Consider the following 23,118-nt stretch of genomic DNA (forward strand, 5'->3'; position numbering starts at 1 on the left):
CAGCGCCGTGTTGCTGTCGGAGTCTCAGTGGATCCACTAAGGCCCCAGGGTCCGTGACTCACCTTTAGGCCCAAGGTCTCCTCATTTCAGACTTGGTCTGATTGTTTTTGTTACAGGATACAGGCTTTCTTACCTCTATTCTAAATCACTCTCTTACTCAGTATCCTGCTCTCTCTTTTTGTCATGAATGAATCTACGCTGGCTTCTCAGGTCTTGACTGTCAAGTTTTGACAGTGCTAACTGAATCTGTTTCTTGGTATTTCCCAGAGAAAGAACCTCACTGGTCTTGCTCGGATACAGAGCCACACTTTAGTGGCTGGTCTGTCTGGGAGTCTGTGTCCCAGACCATTGCAATGTCTGGATCCCTTGGTAGCAATGGGACTTGTTAATGCTCTGAGAACACCTGCATAGACATTGGTTTTTTTTTGGTCTGGGGCCCCAACTGCTTCTCTGAGGCCTGAGAATGGCCAAAGGTGAGCTTTTATTTTTGGGTTTTTTCCTGGCCCATAACTTCACACTTCAAGCTAGGACAGCTTCTGAGACCACACTGGGTCTACCAGGCCTGCTACCGTTCTCAAGCGAGGCTCAGCAGGCGCTGCAGTGTGGCCGGACTGCGACTCTGTCTCAGCATCCCACCATCTGGAAGCGTTGGAATGAGAAGCAGGCAGGTTGTGTGATATGAAAGCCTTTGTCATTTTATTTTACAATAAAAAATTCTAACAGCACATGAACACTCTGTTCCCGGCAGAGGCAAAGGATGTACAAAGTTAATTAGAAAGCAACACATTAAAATAACAACAGCTACATTCAAAGCTTCTGCTCAGTACTTTGCCCGATGTGTCTAATGTGGTTTGAAAGACTCGCCGGTCTGGGCTTTTCACCCAGAGCGAAAGCACAGGTACAAGTACTTACACACCCTCCAAATCGTAGATGACAATGACAATGACAGCAACTCCCAGGTGGGGCTGGCTTTTGTGGGCAACTCCAAACTTAGGGATTTCTTTATTTGTCCTCGACAAGAAGTTGTGTCAGGAACACGTGATGATACAATTTAATCCAGTGGGTGGGTGGAGCGAAAACATTTTTCTGGATAAAACTGAATTGTGAAAGTAATCATTTAGTAACAATTCCTTCAAAACGACTTTTCAAGCCATTTTCAGATACATTATGCTACATGCTCCTCCCAACCACTAGGGGAGCTAGGACATACAGATGTTGTTAGACCCATTTGACAGGTGAGGAATTAGAGACTAGTTTTAAATGAGTTGCTCAAGGTCAAGAATATTTACACCTGTTCAAAATTTCTAGTTCACTGATATTTCTCTGGTTCTGTTTGGTATAATGTTTTTCTCCATTCAATTTGTATGTGGGTGAAGGTGAGTTTAGACATAAGGAGGAGATGAGGCAAGGTCACAATTAATTTATGTAGAATACATTTATGGCCTCCCTCCATAATTTACAAAAGTCTGACCAAGGTCAGAGGATGAAAATAATCACCTTCTAGATTTCATTATATAATGGCTCTCAATAAAGTATGGGTTTGACCTTTGGAAACAAATTCCTGCCTTATCAAAACTTTTCCTTGTTCGTGTAACCTGCAGAATCAAAGCAGCTCAATGCCTTCTCAGAGAATTCGTTTCTGACACAATTATATTTCCTAAATATTACTTTTCTAAAACTCCCTACATTTTAGCTTTACCACCAGCTAGCATTGTTAGCAGTGCACCTCAGAAATCAAGAGACCTTTCAATTCTCAGATATTAACTTCTTATATCCAGAAGGTCAGAGCCACCATAATGTCAGTTTCACTTGAAACCAATTTTGTTTGAAAAGACTCTGTTGAGAGGCTCATTGGTTTTCTCATCCATGCAAGTGTGTGGCCATGAGCCACATTAATAGCACCTGAGCTAAGATCATGCAATTCAATTTACAAGTATTTATTGTCTGCTGAGCAGGACATGCTGCTAGCTGGGACCCGGTTAGAAATCCCTCCTTTGGTCCAGCAGCAGCGTTCAATATTGGTGTTGGGGTGTGAAGTGGCCGGGGCAGTTCTGGCCAATCTTCCAGGGTTCAAGTGCATGCATTCCCACCTGATGCACAAGTGAGGGATGCCCTTTCCTCTCTGTGGCAGTATCCATAGGTGTTGCCCTCTGGTATTGACTCCTAGGAGTACTGGTCAAATCCAGTCTGCAGCAGGTTCCTTTTGAAGGTCCTACCCAGTTGCGCGTCTTCTTCTGGGTACCAGCCCCCAACAGAAGTCCCTGCTGAAAAGGTCAATCCAGGGAGCCACGCTGGTATGACCCGACTCTGCCTCCTTGGTTACATCTGATTGGATAGGCGCCTGACCCAATGGCTGTCCAGAGGCAGATGAGCTGGACCAATCAGATTCTTAGCAATTTGTCTATGGCAGCACAAGGATGCTAGGCAGAGAGTGCTGGGCGCTGAGGAGGAAAGACTGTGTGGAGTGGATTCTGGGGTGGGTTTGCCAGCTACATTTGCACTAATGAAAAAGCTTGTTGGTCAAGGGCAGCAAGAGATCTGAGCAGATATTCAGAAAGAAACAGAGACGAAAGAGAATGCACGCGCGAGAGAGCCAGAGCACAAGCACGAGGCAGCCGCGCCCATCCCTTGCCTGTTGGGGAGCTGCATTTTATTTCTATAAAATGTCCCTGTATTCTTTGAATCAACTTCTGCACTTGAGTGAGTGTGGAAGGGTTTCTAGTCCTCTCGGAGGTCTTGTCTAGAATACCACTGAGGTTGGACAAAAGGGCAGAATTTAACTCCTAACACATAGACCCCAGTCAGTCACTACTCCAAGCTTAATTCTTATTATTCCCTAAGAGTCTCTGGCTGTATTTTGTAAGGGAAGCCCACATTTTTTTTTCTAGTATGTGGTAGAAGCAATTTAAACTTCAAATCCTGTTCTCAAGCTTTAAAAATAGTATCTGTTATTTTATTCACTAAATTTTGAGCACTTCTATGCTATGTAGAAACTCATTTATACGTAACCAATATTTACATTTAAAATGTTTTGGTTGGGTGGGTACTGGGAATTGAACTCAGGACCTTATGCTTGCCAGGCAGGCGCTGCACCACTGAGCTAAATCCCCAGTCCTACCTTTTAAAATTTATTTCTCTAATTTCTGCTTAAAGTTAGCAAAGCATTTCTTTTTGTTAGGTATTTAAATTCCTCTCCCTTTCCATTCTACATACTCTCTCAGAAAGTTTTTTGTTTTTAAATCACATATCTAACAACTTCCTTTCTTCCATGAAGCTTATTCAGAAATTATATGCCCTTTTGCAGGGTTCTTAAAATAAGAAACACACAATATAACTTCTTCCAGGACTGGAGAATTGATTCTTATACAATCTGCCCTGTGGGAGGCAACTCTGTATTCCATGGGTAACATGTGCCATCTTTTTATTACTAATTTATCAATATTTATTTTTTGGTACTGGGAATTGAACTCAGGACCTTGAGCTTACCAAGCAAGCACTTGTGCCACTGAGTTATATCCCCAGCCATCTTTTTATTACATAAGCCTCAGATCCTAGGTACCAGGCCACATCATGGACTGTTATGTCCCCGCACTGCCTGCCTCCTCCTCCAGTGCAAAGAACGGCACCTGCGACCTTTCAGTGACAAGCTGTCAGTGCACCCCTGCCTGTCTGGATCTAGGATGCTGAGAAAGGGGAAGTCACCCCCATAGCCTCGAACAGCATCTGAGGACACCCCTTCCTTGATGGTCCTCCCTGGATGACCACATTTCCTTTTAATGAATGCAGAAAACTCATATCGAAACCAGTGCCAAAAAAATGTTTATTATGCCACAAAGATATTGTCCCCTGTACACTGCATTCAAAGTTCCTAACTCAGTCACTGTTTTTATTTTATTTTTTCCCTTGGCAAGAGCATTATGAAGTCCCGGACAGGACTTTGTCTGTTTTGCAAACTTTCGGGCTCAGTTACAGAAATGTGTCACCAACAAGCATGCAGGCAGCATGGTAAATGGAGAGCAGACTGGATCATGAATCAGCAGGGGTGGGCTTGATTTTGGGGCCAGTCACTCCATTTCTCTGGACTTCCGCTTGCTCCTCCCAGGTCACCAATATCCTTTATGGCTTTTGTGAGACTGTCTGGAGGATCACGATGAACACTGAATTCATTCCCTCGGGGGAATTCATTCATTCCCTCGTCTCCTCGGGGTTCTCACGAGACCCTCTGCGCACTTCCGTGAAGCACCTTTTACCATCTGCCTTTTCTCAGAGTCACTTCTCCTGGTATCTGTCACCTCCATGAGGTCAGGAGACATCAGAGAAGGGACCACAACTTAGTCCCAGAAAATTGAACAATCGCAGCTCTCTCCTCTTTGGTGGGAAAATGTGCACAGGTTTCCCTTCAGATACCTATTATTTCCTCTCGTTGACTTTTGTTGAACCTGTGGTGTCTAGTTTAAGAGACTGTCTGATTTAGCATGCTGTATCTTACTTTTTTCAGTGGACTAAATATTTCACGGGGTTCTGTGAAGACTGCAATGATTTGTAGCTCCACTGTCTTAGCAATCTGGAACCATACAAAGGCAAACTGCAAATTCATCATCTGTAATCACCGGAACATCCAAAGCTCAGACACTGTCTTTTGAAACATGTACATAACTTTCAAGGACACTAAGGTCTTAAAACTTCACTTGCACATACAGTATTTCCAGGCATTTACCAAGTAGACAAAGTTCTGGGTTGATACCATTGCACTGATAAGATACTGGTATTGTTGATAAAGAAGGACAACGTAGCTGTCTTTTTCAGACTCATACCATTTGCATGAAAAGGCTGAGTTTCTTTGGCTCTTTGTTCATTCAAGTGCATTGAATGCCGATTTGGATAGACCTAGGCATTGTGTTAATCTGTCAATAAACTCTTGCACTGTCCACAGTGTTCTGCAAGCTGATTTAGGTTTTGGACTACAACAACTGGCCATTGGTAGAAATATACCATATATACACATGGAAATTACAAAAATACATTTTATTTATAGCTGATTTGTTTGTCAGTAACAAAAACTAACACTATGAAAGATCAACCGGCATACTAAAAGGACACTACCTAATATCATCCGAACAAGAGACTTGTTTGAGGATTCCATGACACGTTCCAGAAAGGGCAATTTGCCACTGGGAAATAAAAACAGCTGCTTGGAAAAGTCTGTGCTTTGAGAGTTTGAATCTCCCATTCTGATCAGTTCCATTCCTGCTCTTCTCTCACCATTTTAAAATTCTACCTTCTTCTTTTTTTTTTTTTGCTTTTTGTTTTTTTCTGGTCCCAGGAATGGAACTCACGACTCGCGCTTGCCAGGCAGGCGCTGTGCCGCTGAGCTAAATCCCCAGCCCCTTCCACCTTCTTCTTTCGGGTAAAGACCAAAGAAACTCATGAGGACAATGGACAGATGGGCTCGGAAGGGAATGGGAGCTGCTGAAGCTAGATGGGTCACGGCTGAAGGCAGGACAGGACCTCGTTCCCCAACAGACACCAAGGAAGCCCTCAACACCATACGTGCTGCCCACAGTCAGGAGCGGGTTTGCTCGCGCCCATGGGAGTCAGTGGCTGGCGCCCCAGCCCTGGGGGGGCAGTGTCCTCCACTCGGAGCTCGGCAGGCCAATTCTCCATGCCAAGAAGGGTGATCTGGAGAGTCACGGCCACAAGGTATCAGCCTTGCCATTTTGACAAACGTCCCCTTGCGTAAATAAACTATGGAGCACTGGCAAAACTCATACATTTTAAAAAGAGGTTATTTACACTTAAACCCAAATCAACAGATTTGCTACATTCAGAAGCATCTATAAACTAAGGCTGCAGCCTGGAATAACCAAGATCCATTGCTCCCATTTCTAACAGGAATCAGCGACCATTTTTTTTTTTTTTTTGTACCCCTTGGCAGAACAGGCTGGAGATCAGTGTTGAAGGGACGGAGATTTTCTCATAAAAGTCAGTGTATCTTTTATCCCTAAGGGAGAAGCTCTGTTCTCAGGCCATCTTCCATGCAGGCAAAGAAAAACCCCTACAGATACCTCAAATACCTGTCTTTCTTTTGTAGGATCCTGAAAGCTCTTAGCACCGATTCTCTTTCATTTCAATCCCAACTTGCAGGGTATTCTATTTCCGAGCGACAATACCCTTTAAAAAGCTTGTCGACACAGACCCACGATTCCTGCCCACCTCTCTTTCTTGGCCTTTAATGAACGGCATGGGGAGGGGGTGAGGACTATTTATAGGTGCAGCCAGTGGTACTGATTTTCATCCAATTCATTTGACTTTGAATATGAACCTTTAAAAGCAAAGAGACTCAAGTTTCTTGGCTGGAGTCAGTGTCTGCCTTACAGAGTAGAGATGATTTTAACGATCACGGTCACGGCTGAATGAGAGAGGGCAGTCTGGGGCGTAATTCACACCCCTGCATTGCTTTTAACACAGAAAAGAGTTAACATGCAGAGGTCACCAAAGATAGAGCCATGTTCTCCGCTTTCTGGTGACTTTGTCAAAGGTGGCATTGGACAGGAATCTGCAGATTAGTGAGTCCCTCTCTTGACTAAGGCTCCTTGGGGGGAAAAAAAAACCGCCCATGGTTCAAACATTCAACATAGCAGAATCTGGAGCACACGTCCCAGGCAGGACCTGTGAGCACGGTCAGGTGCATGAGCCAGGAATCCAGTGGTTCATGAGTTTCCTCTGCTCCCCAGAAGCCCCACTGTTCACCTTTTGGGAAACAGAGGGTGAAGAAGACTCACCCATTCAGTGTCTCACGTCCTCACTCACAAGGGGTGAGGACCCCAAAGCCTGATTCCTCGGAGTCTGGAGGCGCAGAGTCCCGGGGCTATGCGTTAGACCTGGAACTCAAACATGTCTGTCTGCTTCTTGGCCAGCTTGGCCACCTCCTCCCGGATGGCTTTCACGAGGGCTGCAGTGGAGATGTTGGTCAGGGGCGCGTCGGACGGGTCGTTTTCAGCCAGGCTCTGTTGTGACACTGCCGCTGAGGGCACGGGGGCCTGCTCCAGGCTGGGGTGCAGGTTGGCGGGCTGGCTGTACTGGCGCGGGAGCCTGGAGGGCGAGCTCTGCTGATACCGCGAGCGCGGGTAGGCCTCGATGTACCCGGGCAGGGGCACCTGCACAGGACGGCAGGAGAGACAGACGGGGAGGGCCCGGGATTAGCGGGGAGCTCGACACCACAACACGTTCAACAGGGGCCTAAGGACAAGGAAAGGGCCTTAGAAGAAGATGCAAGCCACATACTGTTGTTCAGATACACAGTCTGGAGTCAGTCTGCTTAGGAACAGGTAAGGAGACTCACTGAATGCGCAGGTTGGATGAGTTAAATAGACACTTAAAGCTGGCTGCAAGCGTTAGGAATACATCCGAGTCTCCATCTGAACCTGCTTGGCTTCCTTAACTTACACACATTCTAGCAGATAGAACTGTAGCCAAGGAGCGCAGGGGAGTTCTCTCTCCTCTCCCCTCCTCTCCCCTCCTCTCCCCTCCCCTCCTCCCTCCTCCCCTCCCTTCTTCTCCTTTCCTTTCCTTTCCCCTCCTTCCCTCTCTCCCTTCTTCTTTCCCTCCTTTGCTTCCTCCCTTCTTCCCTCTCCCTACTTCTTCCTTTCTCTTTTGTCTTACAGAATTGAGGATGAAACCCACAGCCTTCACACTAAGCTCCATCCCCAGGCCTTTTTTGGTTTTATATTTTGAAACAAGGTCTCCCTAAGTGAATAAGTTACATGGGCTGGGCTAGAACTTAGGATCCTCCTGCCTCAGCCTCCCAGAGTGCCAGGACTATAGAAGTGTGCCATTATTCCCAGCTGGGTTTCTTATGAATAATAATAGCTAACACACATTAAGGTCTATGTGCTATTCAACACATTATCTCATTTAATTCTCTAAGCAACAACCTAGGCGGTATCACTATCCTTATTTTACACACAATGATACTGAAGAAAGGAGTGCCACCGACTTTAAGGTGACCTTAAGAAGTCGGGCAACAGCAGGGAAGAGGGGACAATGACAAGCTCTTTCCCCTCTGAAGTAGATACTGGACGGAGCTATCATATTTTCTGGACTGAATTTCATGGCCAGCATCCGTGGCAGACATCACCAACTGGTCCCAGCAGTTTCCTGTCGATCCAGGAAGCTCCCTCCCAAGTCTGCTCCCTCTAGGATCAAGGATGAAGCCTCATCCCAGGTCAAGGGGATTTCATGCAGGCTATCTTTTGGGATCAAGGAGGTCAGACATTCAAATGCAGGTGGGGGCCTTGTCCTTCTCACATCCATATGAGGGGTGTGCATCATCCCTGCCCTACTGGGGTGTCTTTTCCAGCCAGCAGCCTACCCCTCTGTGCATCCTGCCCTGTCTCTCACGTGCTATAAATCACCTGTCCTGCCTGGCTTGCTGCATGCCTGGGTACCAGATGGGTGAGCTGTCAAAGCTATAGACTACTGCATGGTTAGGGCAACTTAAGTATCATCTCTTTTGACAAATAATATATATAATTTTAGACTTTAAGTCTTTTATAGGCTTGAGCTCTGAACTGATCAAACCATATCCAAAGATCTGAATTGCTCAGAAAAGCAGAGAATGACAAAAACAGCAAGCAGGCAGGCAAGGAAGAAAGGAAGGAAGGAAGGGGAGGTGGGAGGGAGCAAGGGAGGGAAAAGGAAATAAGGCCTCTAACAAAGAAAACAGATGACATAACGTCCCATAAAGATGCAGACTTCCAAGGCACAGGCAATCCTGCCAGTTCCCCTTTACTTGCTCTAACTTTATGAACAATTCTCACAAGCTTAGTCACGCTTTATTTGCAGATAAAAACTCATTAGGAAAAGCACATTTAAGGACATATTTATTACTGGAAGTGGAGACACTGACAGAAATATAAAGTGCCAGCTGGAAGCAAGAGCAGGCAAAGAAAATGTGTATTGAGCTGTGGTAATAACTGAAAATTACAATAGTTTGGAAATAACTGACACGGGGCAATAATCCCACAAAAATGCAAACTCCTTCCTCTCTTTCTTTCCTTCCCTTCCTTCCTTTCTTTCCCTTCCTTCCTTCCTTTCTTTCCCTTCCTTCCTTTCTTCCTTCCTTCCTTCCTTCCTTCCTTCCTTCCTTCCTTCCTTCCTTCCTTCCTTCCTTCCTTCCTTCCTTCCTTCCTTCCTTCCTTCCTTCTTTCCTTCCTTCCTTCTTTCCTTCCTTCCTGCGGCTTTTTTTGAGGCAAGGTCAGGCTATGTAGCTCAGGCTGGCCTTGAACTTGCGGCGATCTTCCTGCCTCAGCCTCCCAAGTGCTCTGAGCTGGCAGAGCTCATCCTACAAATGTCATTTTAGTATAATGAGACATCACAGTGATGCTTATTCATATAGGACAAACTAAACTGTATGATCTTTTGAAACGGAGCAGGGAGGACAGTATTCATTTTGCAAGTATTTTCATACCAGATAGCACATATTTTAAATGTTTTGGAAAGCAAAGGTGTAAATTCTGGCCAACAGGAAGTTAATCTCTGCAGGAAAGTTAACCTGCAGGATTAGTGGGGGTTTAAAGGCGGCACCGCTGCAGGGAGAGCAGACGCCAGTGCGGGGCGGAAGCAATCAGGTAGACAACATGGACAGAGAAGACGCCCTGCCAGTGATGGCAAGCCTTTTACAGACTGCGTGCCCAAACCTTAACCCCCAAACCCACTTATTTATTGCAAAGCCAACACTGCAATTAAACCTGAGTACTGAGGTTTTAGTTTAGAAAAAACAACTCAGGCACTTGGCTCACATGCTGACGGAGAGGTAGACCCTGGAGTCAAGATGTGTCCTAACTCTAGCATTCCAAATGCTGAGACAGACACATAAAATAACCGGGAACACCAGGGGAAGCTCAGGCTTGGCCTGGGGACAGCTCGCCTTTCTCACCAGTAATGAGTGATCTCACCCAGGGACAAGCTGACCCACTCTGAAGGCCGATGTTGGTCTGGCTTGATTTGATTAAACTCAGCAACCATGACAGTTGGCTCCAGAGGCTAGCACGGATACTCAGGCAGGCTCAGACCCTGCCATCTCCTCCTACTGGTCATGAAGGAAGAAAACGAAGGCCCAGGGTAAGCTAATCCTCGGCTAGAAGTCAGGCAGGAAGTATTAGGATCCATTTGTGAGATATTTTCAGTCTAATGCTTCATTTGCTGACCTCTGATCTCAAATTTTATAGAAATTGACAGCTAGAAGAAACAAATTCAATGAACAAGTTAAGGTTTCAAGTGTGGCTTTGGCACCTTACTAGCTGTGTGGCCTCAGACAAGTCGCATCTCCTGTGTAGGTCTCAATTTCCTCATCTGCAAAATGGGAGTAATCGTGAAACTAAGAGCACCTGTCTGACAGGACTGTTGGGAAGATTAAATAAAATGATACCTATAAAACACCTAACAGGCCATCTGGCACACTGCAAATGCTCAACAGGTGATAGTTATTATAAAAATTTATTTATTAAAGTTGCTCTGCTAGGAAGAAGTCGAATCTGTCAGAAAACAGGTTTCAAGTTCTTCTGTCAAAGGAAACCCTGCCTTACCACACTGCCTCCTTTACCACGGCTGACTTTAGCCATCTGGGAGCGGGGCTGAGATGAGTAACACCCAGTCTCACTCTTTCACCCCATTTTGACCTGGACGTGTATCAGACAGGCGAAGCTCTACGAGGGACAGCAGGGGTCTCACCGAATCAGCCCACTGGCTAGGGAGCTCGTTCTCCCCCGCGTAGGACATCCAGGCCTGGTTCCTGTAGGACGAGGGAGGCGTGGGGATGAAGTAGCCAGTGAAGCCGGGTCTGTTGGCAGCTGGGATGGCGAACACTGCTGGCACCGTGTTACCTGGCATGGAGGAGACGGGTGGGGAGGTCAGAAGAGGCTGGGATCCACCCCCTACGAGCCAGACGAAGCCAGTTTTTACAGACTGCCTGGTGGTCTGCGGGGCGGGAAGGTTTGTGAGGTCAGATCTGATGGAGTGGATCTTGCTGTGGGCTGTGACCCTGAGGAACGGCAGTCCCACCTAAGGCCGAGTGACCTCTGGCTGGGACTCCAGTTAATGCAGCAGCAAGGAAGAGAACAGGCGGAGGTGGAGGGACCAGCCTTCCTTCTTGGTAGAACTGGTCTAAGGCCACTGTGCCCGGTGGAGCAGTGGTGCACTAGCCTAGGGGCCAGGTGGGGCTAAAATCCAGCCTGCGCCCTTTGCCAGGGTGGGGTGTACACTGACCCAGGGGAGGGGAAGCCTCTCTCCATTTTCACGGCATACAGCATGGGCTGGGAGTGCTGCAGACTTTTCCTTTCTTCTCACCCCCAGCTGGTGCCCCGCCCACTGGGCCTGCACCTGCCCAAGTTTAGGGGAGCTAGGGCATCCAGGGAGGGCTGTGGCCTTGGGCATGGCTAGGAGATTGGATGAAAAAGGCAGGAGAAGAGTCCTCTTCCAAGGCCCCAGCCACTGTAGCCCATTCAGTCAGTAGGGGAGGGTGCCGTCTGCTGTGACTCAGATCAGCTTTCTAGATGAAGGCAGCGCAGCTCCCCTACTGAGACCTCACCAACTCCCTCGTGCCTGTCCCAATACCCCTGCCCTGCTTACAAGAGGAAATGACACCTTGGAGTCCAGGTACTTTTTTACCTGGGGACGCATTGTTTTTTTAAAAGAACCGAACGGAGTGGATGTCGCCTGTGAAATTTTTGGACACCAGGCATGCTTTAGTAAGTGCTGGGAACGGGGCACTTGCAGGTTTAGTCTGAAAGGTATGGTCTGAATAGACTGGAAAACCACTGAGGTCATCCACAAACATGGATGTTCCATTTGGACATTGTCCCAGCAAAAAACTGGCAACAACTTTTAGGTCCATCAGGAGGGACAAGGATGGCCTAGGCCGTATGCATGGGACACCCCGTGGTGGATTAAATGGACAATGCTAATCAGAATGTATGTACCAACGTGCAGAAATCCTGCAAGCGATGTAAAATCAAGAAAACAAGGGCAAGAGGAAATGCACAGGGTATCACTGACATAAATTTAAGATGTGCAAGACTTGAATACACACTGTAATATGGACATGTTATGTGGCAAAAGATTAAAATCCACAGCTTGAGGCCTCTGATTGCTCTGGGGAGAAAGGGAATGATACAGGATGGAGAGCTGTCTGAGTCATGCTTTAAAGGTAAAACAAACAAGCCCCACAAAACAAACGGTAAAATGTTAACATATTCCTTGACTTTGGCATGTGGCCTGATTTTGGATCTTCCTAAGAAACAGGACCAGAAGCTCTTCTTGTGAGGGCTGGTGGTCACAAGGGGACCCAGAAATGCAGTGGCTTTGATTCCCGAGGGTGGCGGGTGGCAGGTGGTGGGGATGTAGGGGTCCGGAGGAAAGAAGGCTCAGCGGCAAGGCTTGGGCGGCCTTTGGGCTGTGCTCTTCCTCACCTGAGTAATTTAAAGCCGACTGATCCAGCTGTGCCACGGAGACGGGGCCTCTGGACACCTGGGCGAACGAGGCACTCTCATGCAGCTGGGCCGGCTCGGGACCCACAGACTCGGCCATTCGGGTCTTGCTGCCGATGTCTGAGGTGGACCTGGGCAGAGCAGAGGGGCTGCGTTAGCGTGGGCCCCAGGCCACCATTTGGGAGTGGGCTGTCGCCCGTAAGCCTCACAAGTGTGGTATCTTCAGGACTGGATCCACCTTCAAATAACGAAGGGACTTCTGGGGGCACCAGCAGGGCAAGAAGTGCCCAGACTTGCCGTGGCTTACACCGGAGCCATTCCTAGGTGACCAAGGTCACTTGTCTCCTCAGAGTGGCTCCAGGTAATAGAAATTCAATTTTTGTTTAAAAGAAGCAAAGCAATTAGCCCTGGGTGTTGGCTGGGACGGTCAGTGGACTCAGCAGGTGATGACATCATCTGCAGCCAATGAGAAGGCTCTGTCTGGAGTGTGGGGGTGGGGTGGGGCACGTTAGCTGCTGCTACTACTAGCAGGAAGCAAGACGCCCAAGATTCTGCGAAGCCAGGCTGGGGCCGGGAGCTGGGGACCAGCACTCTGGGAGCATCGTGAACGAGAGAGAACTGCCATCCTCTCTTGGTCCCGCAGGCAACCGGAGAATCAGGCCCTGGATCACAGCATCTTTCCACTCAGTACTCAGAAGCAGTGTGAGAGGAGGGCGGCCCACTTGGCAGGCACAGACAACCCCCTACAAGGAAACGCTGCCTTCGCCACAGTCCAGACACCTCTTTTTGTAGGTGTCACCCTTCCCCTGAGGCAGGGGGACCTCTGGCTCCCCTACAATAAGAAGGAGAGGGAGGGAAAGGCAGCCACAGCAGATGGAAGGCTGCCAGCCCGCAGGGCCACTCTGACACAGAGCAGTGACTGTCACAGGAAGAGCAGAAGAGAACCACACAAGCGAGAGGACAGGAGGCAGAGGTCTGATTTCCTTACTTCCCTCCCATCTAGGACCTAAAAGGGTGGACAGGTTCACGTTGAAAGTTCCTTCCTCGTCTAATTCTATAGGTTTGTCTGAAGGAAAAGTGACTCCTGGATGCTTGGCAAGGACGGCAGATGGTGCAGGAGGGCAAGGGAGGGGTCTGGTGGTGGGGAGATGAATTAAGAAATAAATTCTGGCATCTGCAAACTCACCACAAATGGCCGGTGTGAGGCCCCCCAAGCCAGAACTCCCGGGAGTAACTGAGAAGCCCCCGCCTTCCCAAGATCAGAGGCTGTGAAGATTTGACTCTCTAGCAGGATGGGTGCTGGTGGTTCCTTGTGGGGCTTCCTTCCCTCTCCTCTCCCCTGCCTGCTTGCTTCCCACCCGCTGCCCCAGGCCTTTCTAGTGCTCCGAAGCCCCTTCCCAGGAGAATCCCTGGGTTCTGCTCCACGCACTTTTCTGAGACCCCCATCTGCAGAATCCCAGAGCTCCTGAAATCATTAGGCCACTGCTCTCACTTTACAGACAGAATCAAATCAGGGCCCAGAGAGGTTACACAGCAGATCTGTGCGCCTGGGGGTACACAGCAGATCCCTGGCAGGACTGGCAGGACTGGTTAAGGACTGGCACTGCGTCACCTCCTTGACCAGCAGGTGCTGTCTATGCAGCTGCACATTCTAAACCACCAGGGAAACTTGAATTTTTCTTCATTGTTTCACAAAATCCAGACCCATGGTCCACAGATGTGGTGTGACTAGTATATTTTGGGTCAGCTGAGGAGGGATGGCCAGGGTGGTGGCCCATGTGTACCCCAAAGCACAGTCGTTTCTCCCCAACCATGGACACCAGGCTTATCCCAACCTTTCTCAGCGCCCATGGCTTTTGTATTCTTTGTCCATCTTTATCAAAAACATGAGTTTGCTGTATCACTAAAGAGCAGAGACTATGTGACACATGCCTTATATAGAGGTATCTGAGGTCAGCCTGTCCCTCTTAGAGGTTAAGATTTGGGGTGAGTGCCCACACATGCTTCTTCCTGGCCTGTTAGACCCCAGCCTTAAATAACAAAGGGATTTTCTTGGGGTGCAAATATGGCAGGAGGCACCCAGACTTGTAGGAGCCGTTGTGGTGACCTGAGATGGCAGGTTTCTAGATGTTCAAGGTCAGGGGATGAGGCTTTCCAGGCATGGGGCAGGTGGCCTTGGCTTTGGTGACCGGATTCTCAAGGACTTTCTACTCGGAAAGGGTAGAGAGTCAGTGGACTCTGTGGTCCCAACTGCCTTCCTGGTACTCAGGTGCCCAGGTGCATGGCTGCCTGTACAGGTGATGGACCTTGAGTGGGGGAGGACATGAAGGAAAGTTGCTGGTACTACTGTCCTCAGGACCAAGTAGTGCAGGGACAAATCTTTTTCAAGTGTTCCAAACAAAGCAGAGAAAGGAATATGTTACCGTCTGAGAGAAGCAACAGCCACCGGCCCAGGTCGGGGTGGTACAGGTGGAGGTGGAGAGCCCATGACCATTTCAGGAAGCTGGGAAAACCTGTAGGCCTGGGAAATTGACAAGCAAATAGAGGGAGAGGTGTTAAAACCCACCGACCACTGGCACACAGATTTTTAGGTGAGGTATGATCAAAAATATGGTGAGTACTTAAATTTATAAAAAAATTTAAGACACATTGTCACTAATCTCCCTTACAACACTTCCCCTTGCTTCAAATATACTTATCCCATCATTCTTGCCACTTCCTGAAGCATTTCTGGAAGTCCTCTCTCATGTCTTCAGTTGCTCTGTTGTGGCTGCCTTGATGCCCTGAATTAGTTCAAAACTAATCTTTCATGGTGATTTTGACTTTGGGGGATGAGCCAGAAGTTGCACATAGCCAGATCCAATGAATAAGGTAGATGAGGACACATCACAATGATTTTATGAGCCTGCCTTTCTGGTGGATAGCATTTGGCAGCCGCATTCACTGTATGCTTGAACCACACCTTGTAAAGACACTCATGAAAGAGGACTTCCAGAACTGCTTCAGAAAGTGACAAGAATGATGGGACAAGTATGTTTGAGGTGAGAGAGAGAGTATTTTGAGTGGGATTAATGGCAACGTGTCTTTTACTGTAATTTTAAATACACACTGTATATTTTGATCACCTTCTGATCACCCTTCCTACCTCAGACTTGTTCCTGAGATCTTCCTTACCATGTTCCCCAGCCACTCCTTCTATTTCATCTTACTCCACACCTCCATTTGCTCAGACTACTGTGACCACAGAACCCTTCATTGTTCTTAGAACAGCCAAATTCTTTCCTGCCTTGGGCTTTGGTACCTCCTGTCCCTTCTACTGGCGATGTTTCTCTCCTACATGTTCCCATGATTTCATTCATGAAGTCTTCATTTTACTCATCCTGCTCCATGCTGCCCTATTTCCTCATTTTATCTTTCCCCATATTACTTGTCATCACAGCAAAAATCACGTTGGCATTTATATCATTATTTATTTATTATTTGCCATCAGCTAGACTGTAAGGGTCACAAGGACAAGGGTTTATTGTCAGTAATATCCTTACGCCTGGAATGGCAGCTAGGATATAACTGATGATCAAATCAGTATCAGATGAATGCATGAATGAATGAATCATTGAGTGTGTTTTACTTTCTCATGGAATGTAGGTTTAGTTCAGGAAAGCAATGGGTTTGGGGTCAAGAGGCAGGCATGGCAGTTTTGATGAACTGTTGGTGCATAGGCAAGTCAGGAGACCTCCTGGATTCCAGTGTTCTCTGTCAAACTGGGGACACTGATGCTCTGGATGCTCTTCTCAGGGGGCTACTGAGAACACAGGCAAGTCAGTATTGGCCCAAGCACTTGACAATCTATAAAGCACTATTCAAAAATAAGGAATTGGAACACTACTAAGATGTTCATCATTGCATGAGGGGATAAAGAAAGATGGACAGAGATGGAAAGGGTCAGAAAGAGCTATACCATGGCCTTCTTTACCAAGAGAAAATATAGAAATGTTCTCTGGGAACCCAAAGCTCACTCTCTCTCTCTCTCTCTCTCTCTCTCTCTCTCTCTCTCTCTCTCTCTCTCTCAATCTCTCTCTCTCTCTCTTTCAAGAAACTGAAGAGGATGCTAGAAAATGATGGAGAGACATCCCATGTTCTTGGGTTGTTGGAATTAATGTTACTAAAATGGCCATATTACCAAAAGTGATCTATGGAACACTTCAATGCAATCCCCCATCAAAATTCCAATAATGTTCTTCATAGAACTAGAAAAAAAAATCCTAAAATTCATATGGAACCAGAAAAGGCCAAAAAGAACAAAAGCAATTGTTGTAGTCAGGGTTTGCAATGGAAGCAATTTAATACAGGACACATAATCTATAGAATTATTTTATAATATTCACCCAAAAGAGTCAAATGCAGAAGAGTGCAGGACATCAGTCCACACACTAGAGATCCAAAGAATCTAGCTGCAGGCCTGGATCCCATGGTAATGTCCTGCATGAGTCCAGCTGAAAACCTAGAGCCCATGGCAATGCCCCCCAACCCATTCAACTGGAGGCCTAAAGCCCATGACAGTGTCTCACCCAAGTCTGTACCAATGATCTGCACTATGAAGGCCCAAAGGTCAGTGGTAGAAGCTAGAAAGTCTGCATCAGTGGCATGAAGTATCTATACCAGCAGGCTGAGGGATCTGCACTGAAGCCAGGAAGTGACACTCAGAGTAAGGACTACAGCTCCCGGCAAAAGAACCGCAGGTATCCTCAGCAACAGTGAGGAGCTGAGCTCCTCCAATGATGAGAATGGCCAAGTTCATATCAGGAAAGCCAGCACAACAAGCTTCTCCAGGAGAATCAACAGCATCCGTCTTCCTCTCCAGTTCTCCTTTTAATGTTGCTGGCAACAACCTTCAGGTAGGCTTTCTACACCCAGCACCACACTGATTCAGTTCAGCTGGGTGTTACAAGTCGACCACCAGTTGTTAATCCACCACAGCATCCTCAGCAAACAGAACAAAGCTGGGGGCATCACAACACTATTATGTTACAAAGCCATAGTAACAAAAACAGCATGATATTAGCACAAAAACAGACATTTAGGCCAACAGAATGGAACAAAACAGAAACAACTTCATACATCCACAGCCATCTGATTTTTGACAAAGGTGTCAAAAACATAATGAAGAAAAGGCAACCTTTTAAACAAATGATGCCAGGAAAACTGGATATCCACTTGCAGAAGATTGTGATAAAGTAAAATCAAAATGGATCAAAGATCTAGATGAGAAACAATCAACAGAGTGAAGAGATAACCTACAGAATGGGATAAAATTTTTGCTAGCTACTCTTCATATAGGGGCCTAATATCCAGAATATACACAAAACTCCCAAAAAATTAACTCTCATCTCTTTCTTTAGGCTTCACACCTGCCAGATTCTCAAAAAATAAGATGACAGGACTTTAAGCCAGAGAACATCAGGACTGAAAGTAGCACTGCAGGAAATCTGTAAACCAAAGCTGAGGGAAGTCCCCCTATAGTATTACAGATAGTCGACTGCCTGCTTGTAAGGGCTGACCTATACAATGACAAGGAGATCCTGGATAAAAGATGTTTTTAAATGCATTGGGAAAATTGCAAAATATAAGGACACCTTTGGCTACCTCCTTCCCCCACACCTACCAAACTAAAACAAAAACATGAGCTGAAACAAGAGGTGGAAATGGGGAGTACTTAGCAAATACAAAAGGAAGAGTTACCTAAAAGATGAATGCCATACCGACAACCAAGTAAGAGATCAAGCCTGGGGACAGGGTAAGTCGAGACAGCTGAATCTGAGACACTTGTCCAGTCTGAAAGAGGACTATTGCTGGGAACTTCTGGGATAGGTGAGTGAGGCTCCTGAGCTCAGGTGCAAGCAACTATAAGTCCTCTTTGAGGGCAGTGTCCTAAAGTAGGCTCTCAAATCAGCACAAATTCAAATCCACGACCACAAAACACCAGGAGAAATGAAAGTCTGTAGGAAAAACCGTAGACTTTACAGCTTGAAATTTCCAAATACAAACCAAAAAATCACAATATAAGACATGTTTTTAAACAAATAATGGACATACAGAGAGGTATTATTAGGAATGATCTCAAATACTTGGTAACTTTTAGAAGTGAAATGTGATTATTGAAATAAAATGCTCAATTCAAGGGAATTAAATAACATTAAAAAATAAGATTTATCATGAATGGAATAACCTATCAACTTATGTATTAATATACAATTATATTATCTGAATATATGATATATATTTACCTATAAATAAATAGCTTTATTATCAATAGATTAATCTATTGAGTAAACTGATGTCAGCAATATATAATATAGTAATTGTTATTAGATATTATAATTTATCAATTGGTTAGTTATAGATTAATTAAATAATAAATAATAGAGGTCACTCAGCCATTCTGAACCTTGTCTTTGTGTTTTGTTTGTTTTCCTTGTGGAATAAATTGCTGGCCTAGCTCCTGGCCTTCCAAACCTTTTGTTATCCATGAAACCCTTCCAAAAGCCCCTAATACACAGATGTAAGCAGAGGCGCTTTAGCTGAAGTTAGGGTGGGGGGTGACCTGTAACTTTGATCCTTTACTTGCTTTCATGATGGCCCCCTGAGGACCTCCCTGAATCCTAAGGTTTTGTGCACAGTTTGAAATCATTGTCCTGGAAGACCTTTCAGCCTTACACTCTATGATTATCAAGACACCAACAACTAAAATGCTTCTTTCTCAAAATGAAGAAAGGAGTTCATAGCCCCTCTTCATTCCTCTGGCCCTCTGTGCTATTCAGCAGACAAGGCCGGCAATCTATTTTTATCTCTGGTTCTTGGAGGCCTTATTCTGTAGTCAACACAGTTTTCTAGCCAAGTAAAAGCTTTCTATGCCTGTCTGTTGTGAAACAGCTCACTAAGAGATCTGATTAAAAGTTCTGAACTTCTGATAAGAACCAAGGGAGTTTCCTTCTTTGGAAGATTTTTCCAGGTATAAGGTATGACTGCCTGGGACATCAGCCATCTCTGGGATGGATCCTTGGGCCACTGGGGCACCCAAGGGGACTGCATTAAAAGCCAAAATACAGTGTTACAGTTTAGATCTCAAATGTTCCCCCAAAGTCTCATAGCTTCAAAGGCTGGGCTTTTGGAGGGTGACTGGATCATGGGAGTGTATCAGAGACCCTTGCAGTAGGCTCCAGTCTCCTGCCAGGTGTTATGTTGCATGGTGGGAAGAAAAGAGCAAGAGACAAAATAGCAGTGCAGCAGGGATCTGGGATGACCAGTTGTTTGTGGGGAACAAAAGGCCATGAGGCAGCCAGAACCTTGTTATTTATTGCTTACATCTATGTCAAGGACAATGGGTGAAGGGCAGTGAATGTTTCCAGAACAGTAATGGTGACTATGGTGGGCTAGTAAGAAGGACATAGCATTCTTGCAAGGACAAGGACAAGACAGGGGGCAGTAAGGGAACTAGTTTCCCCAGGTGACTTATTATCCTCAGCAGGTCTTATGTTGCCCTGTGATCACCAGAGCATCACTAGCTCCAGGGCGTTTAGCTGTGACCGAAAAAAGCAAGGAATTTCCTTGTTCCAGTCTAGCTCAGAGCGTGGGACTATGATGACATCTGATGGCCTCTAGATTCAATTTATAATTTGTGGTCACCGATACAAGTGCTATACTTGTCAGTGGATTAAGGCACTGATGACTGAATGTGCTGCTTGGAGGTGGGCCTGTTTGGAGTATGTGACCTGGAAGGATGTGTTCTTGTACCCGCCTCTCTTTTCTCTGTGATTTATTTCTGCTATGGTTTGAATAGCTTTCCTGAGTGTACCCTTCCTTTCTGACTTGGAGCCAGACCATAGACAGGACCCTCTGAAACTGTAAGCCAAATAAATATCTCCTCCTTTGAACTGCTGGTGTGAGAGACAGGAAAATAACTAATAGATTGTATCTTCACATCTCCCCTGGTGCAGGTTTTCCAAGGTTGTCACTACATTCTAGCTCCCTTTCTCACATACAAGGGTATTTTAGCACTCATCATCAATTGATTCTGGGAGGTACAACAAGTACCACACAAATTGTCTTGGCTGGAAAGGGTATCGAGTCATGAGGCAATCAACACCAACAAATTCTAGCTTGCACATTGAGTACTAAGTGAACTATGAGTACTAAATGAACTATGAGTACTGGGACAAAATTTTCCCATCAAAACATGTTGAGGGCTGGACAGGACCAAGATGGCAGAGCGGTAAGCATCAGAAAAAGAGCCTCTCTGAGAGTCACAGTCCAGATGCTGGAATATAGCATTGTGGGGAAGACAAGAAGGAGGGAAATGGGTCCCCAGGAAGGATCTGAGGCACGAATTGAAGCCAATGGAGAGAGTGAAGAGAGAAACTTCAACAAAGAAGCAGATAGCTTCTGGCACCTTCTTCCTGAGACAGGACTCACTGTACAAAAGCAGTGATTCAGACCTGCAGACACATGGTGAGTGCTGGCAACCCCAGCAGCCTCCACAGAAAGACACAAAAGTGGAGGGGAGCAGTGGATGTGAAGGACTGCACTAGCTAATGGTGAGTGCTGAGGGCTCAGCATCCCCTGTGAGAGAGTGACTGACTGGCTGGGAACCATTTTGGAGAGGGGTTGGTTGAGGTCAGAACTCACAGCAGCTTCTGGCTCCATCTACCTGCTCCCAGCTGGGCTCAGGCCCAAAGACGGTGCACTGATGGTGGCAGGCTGAATGAGTCTGGTCTTGGCTAGAAGATGCAGGCCCACTGAAGTTATCCACTACCTTGCCAAAAAGCTACTGCTGGCTTGCTGGGATAAATCAACATGGATCAGGACTCTGTCTCCCCATGTTGTCTACCAGTGACAGCAGAGACAAACCTGGGAGTGGATTTCTCTCTCTCTCTCTCTCTCTCTCTCTCTATTTTTTTGTTGTGGTGGTGGTTTTGTTTTTGTTTTCTGTTTTCTGTTTTTGTTTTTTTCTCATTCATTGTTTGATATATGATTGTGAGCATGGTTTCTAGCCTCTTTGTGGTTGTGGTTCTGTTCTGTTTTGCTTTTTATCTCTTCCTTTTCTCTTTCCCTCCAGCCTTCTGCACCAGTTTCCCAAAGTTAGTGTGATCACCATTTGTGCTTCAGCCTTACTTCTAATTTCTTCCTCTTCTTCTATTTCTCTATTTTCTACCTCATTTAAAATTTTAACACTGAAGAGCAAAACTGACATATTAAGGACTTGAATACTGCACACAATATTCTGGTTTGTTTTAAATTTTGTTACATAACCACAAATCTATTTCATATGGTTGAAAGTAGCAAATTCATGGTTAGCTCAGTTTGTCATTTTCTAGGCTGTTTTTGATGCTATTGTCATTGGTACCACTATAGCTAGAAGTGACATGATTGTTCTAAACAGCTGTTCTTCCTGGTATTCCAAGACTGAGATTGACTAAGTGTCACAGAAAATACTATACCAGGGGCTGGGACAAATAAGCAGTGACTTTCCCAACAAATTGAAGAGGTAGGATCCTGCAACAGATGCAAAACTCCAAAACCAGCTACACCTGGGAGATATCTGAGCAAAGGAGTCATTTCCTAAGGGTTATAAATACCAGCAATGAAGCAACCCACCATAGGCAATTTACAAACATCACCCCAGGAATTAAACTGAAAAAAAAAAAAAAAAGAAAAAGAAAAGAAAATGAGAAGACACTTAAAATGCAACCCCAGGCATCCAGTTCACCAAAGGCAAATCCAGGGGACAATGAGGTGAGACAATCTGAAAGCCACACACCTGGCCTCTCTGAAGTGCTAACAACAAAGCAATTGAGGGAGGCTCTAGAAAAAATCAAATTAGAAATAATTTCTCAGATAACTGCAGAGATGGTGTCCACAAAGAAAACCATGCCTAGTGACTCTAGAACAGATACAGACAAAAATATAGGTGCTTCAAAAATTATGGAAGCCATAAATGCTCAACATAGGAAAGAAATGGAATCCTTAAAGTAGATTAAAGCAGATATCCAGGAGAATAAAACTTCCACTGACAGTATTTGCAGCAGACAAAGCCAATGTGAGGACAGGATCTCAGATACAGAAGACAGGCTTGCAGTTAGCCATCATAAAAAGAAAGATTTCTTAAAAATAGCAAGGGACCATGAGAAATCAATACACTAGCCGCTGGATGAGGCAAAGAAGAATAACATAAGATTGATTGGAGTTCATGAAAAAGCAGGAGATAGTACAAATGATATGTCATGGTAGAAAACTTCCCTGGTAGAGAGGAAGAATTTGACATCTGTACAGATTAGTGAGGCATACTGAACTCCAATTAGCCACAGTCAAAAAAATCTACAGCCAGGCATATCATAGTCAAGAGTCCAGAAATTCAACACAAGAGTAGAATTTTAAAAGCTGTTAGGGAAAAGAAACAAATCACCTATAAAGAAAACCATCAGAATCACAGCTGACCTCTCAGCATGAACCCTCAAGTCAAAGAGAGCTTGGAGTGAAGTATTTCAAGTTCTAAAGGAAAACAGCCTTCAGCCCAGATTGATGTACCTTGCAAAACTATCTTGCAAAACTGATGGAGAAATAAGATACTTCCATGACA

The 23,118-nt window shown here is 45.8% G+C and overlaps 1 protein-coding gene across 2 annotated transcripts in view; it reads right to left on the reverse strand.

Annotated features, from left to right (window-relative positions):
• Window positions 1–3,796: 3,796 nt before the first annotated feature.
• Kiaa1549l (KIAA1549-like ortholog) overlaps window positions 3,797–23,118 on the reverse strand; it is a 122,026-nt gene continuing 102,704 nt past the window's right edge. For both annotated transcript variants that reach the window (XM_013514326.1, XM_013514325.1), the window contains exons 17-20: window positions 14,909–15,006; window positions 12,468–12,616; window positions 10,732–10,883; window positions 3,797–7,157 (exon numbers count right to left, since the gene is read on the reverse strand). In XM_013514326.1, the coding sequence (XP_013369780.1) occupies window positions 6,876–7,157; window positions 10,732–10,883; window positions 12,468–12,616; window positions 14,909–15,006 (681 nt within the window). In that variant the 3' untranslated portion in view covers window positions 3,797–6,875. The remainder of the gene's footprint in view (window positions 7,158–10,731; window positions 10,884–12,467; window positions 12,617–14,908; window positions 15,007–23,118) is intronic.

This window comes from Chinchilla lanigera, unplaced genomic scaffold, assembly GCF_000276665.1.
Source record: "Chinchilla lanigera isolate Chin_1 unplaced genomic scaffold, ChiLan1.0 scaffold00021, whole genome shotgun sequence".
In the NCBI taxonomy this organism is placed as follows: domain Eukaryota; kingdom Metazoa; phylum Chordata; class Mammalia; order Rodentia; family Chinchillidae; genus Chinchilla; species Chinchilla lanigera.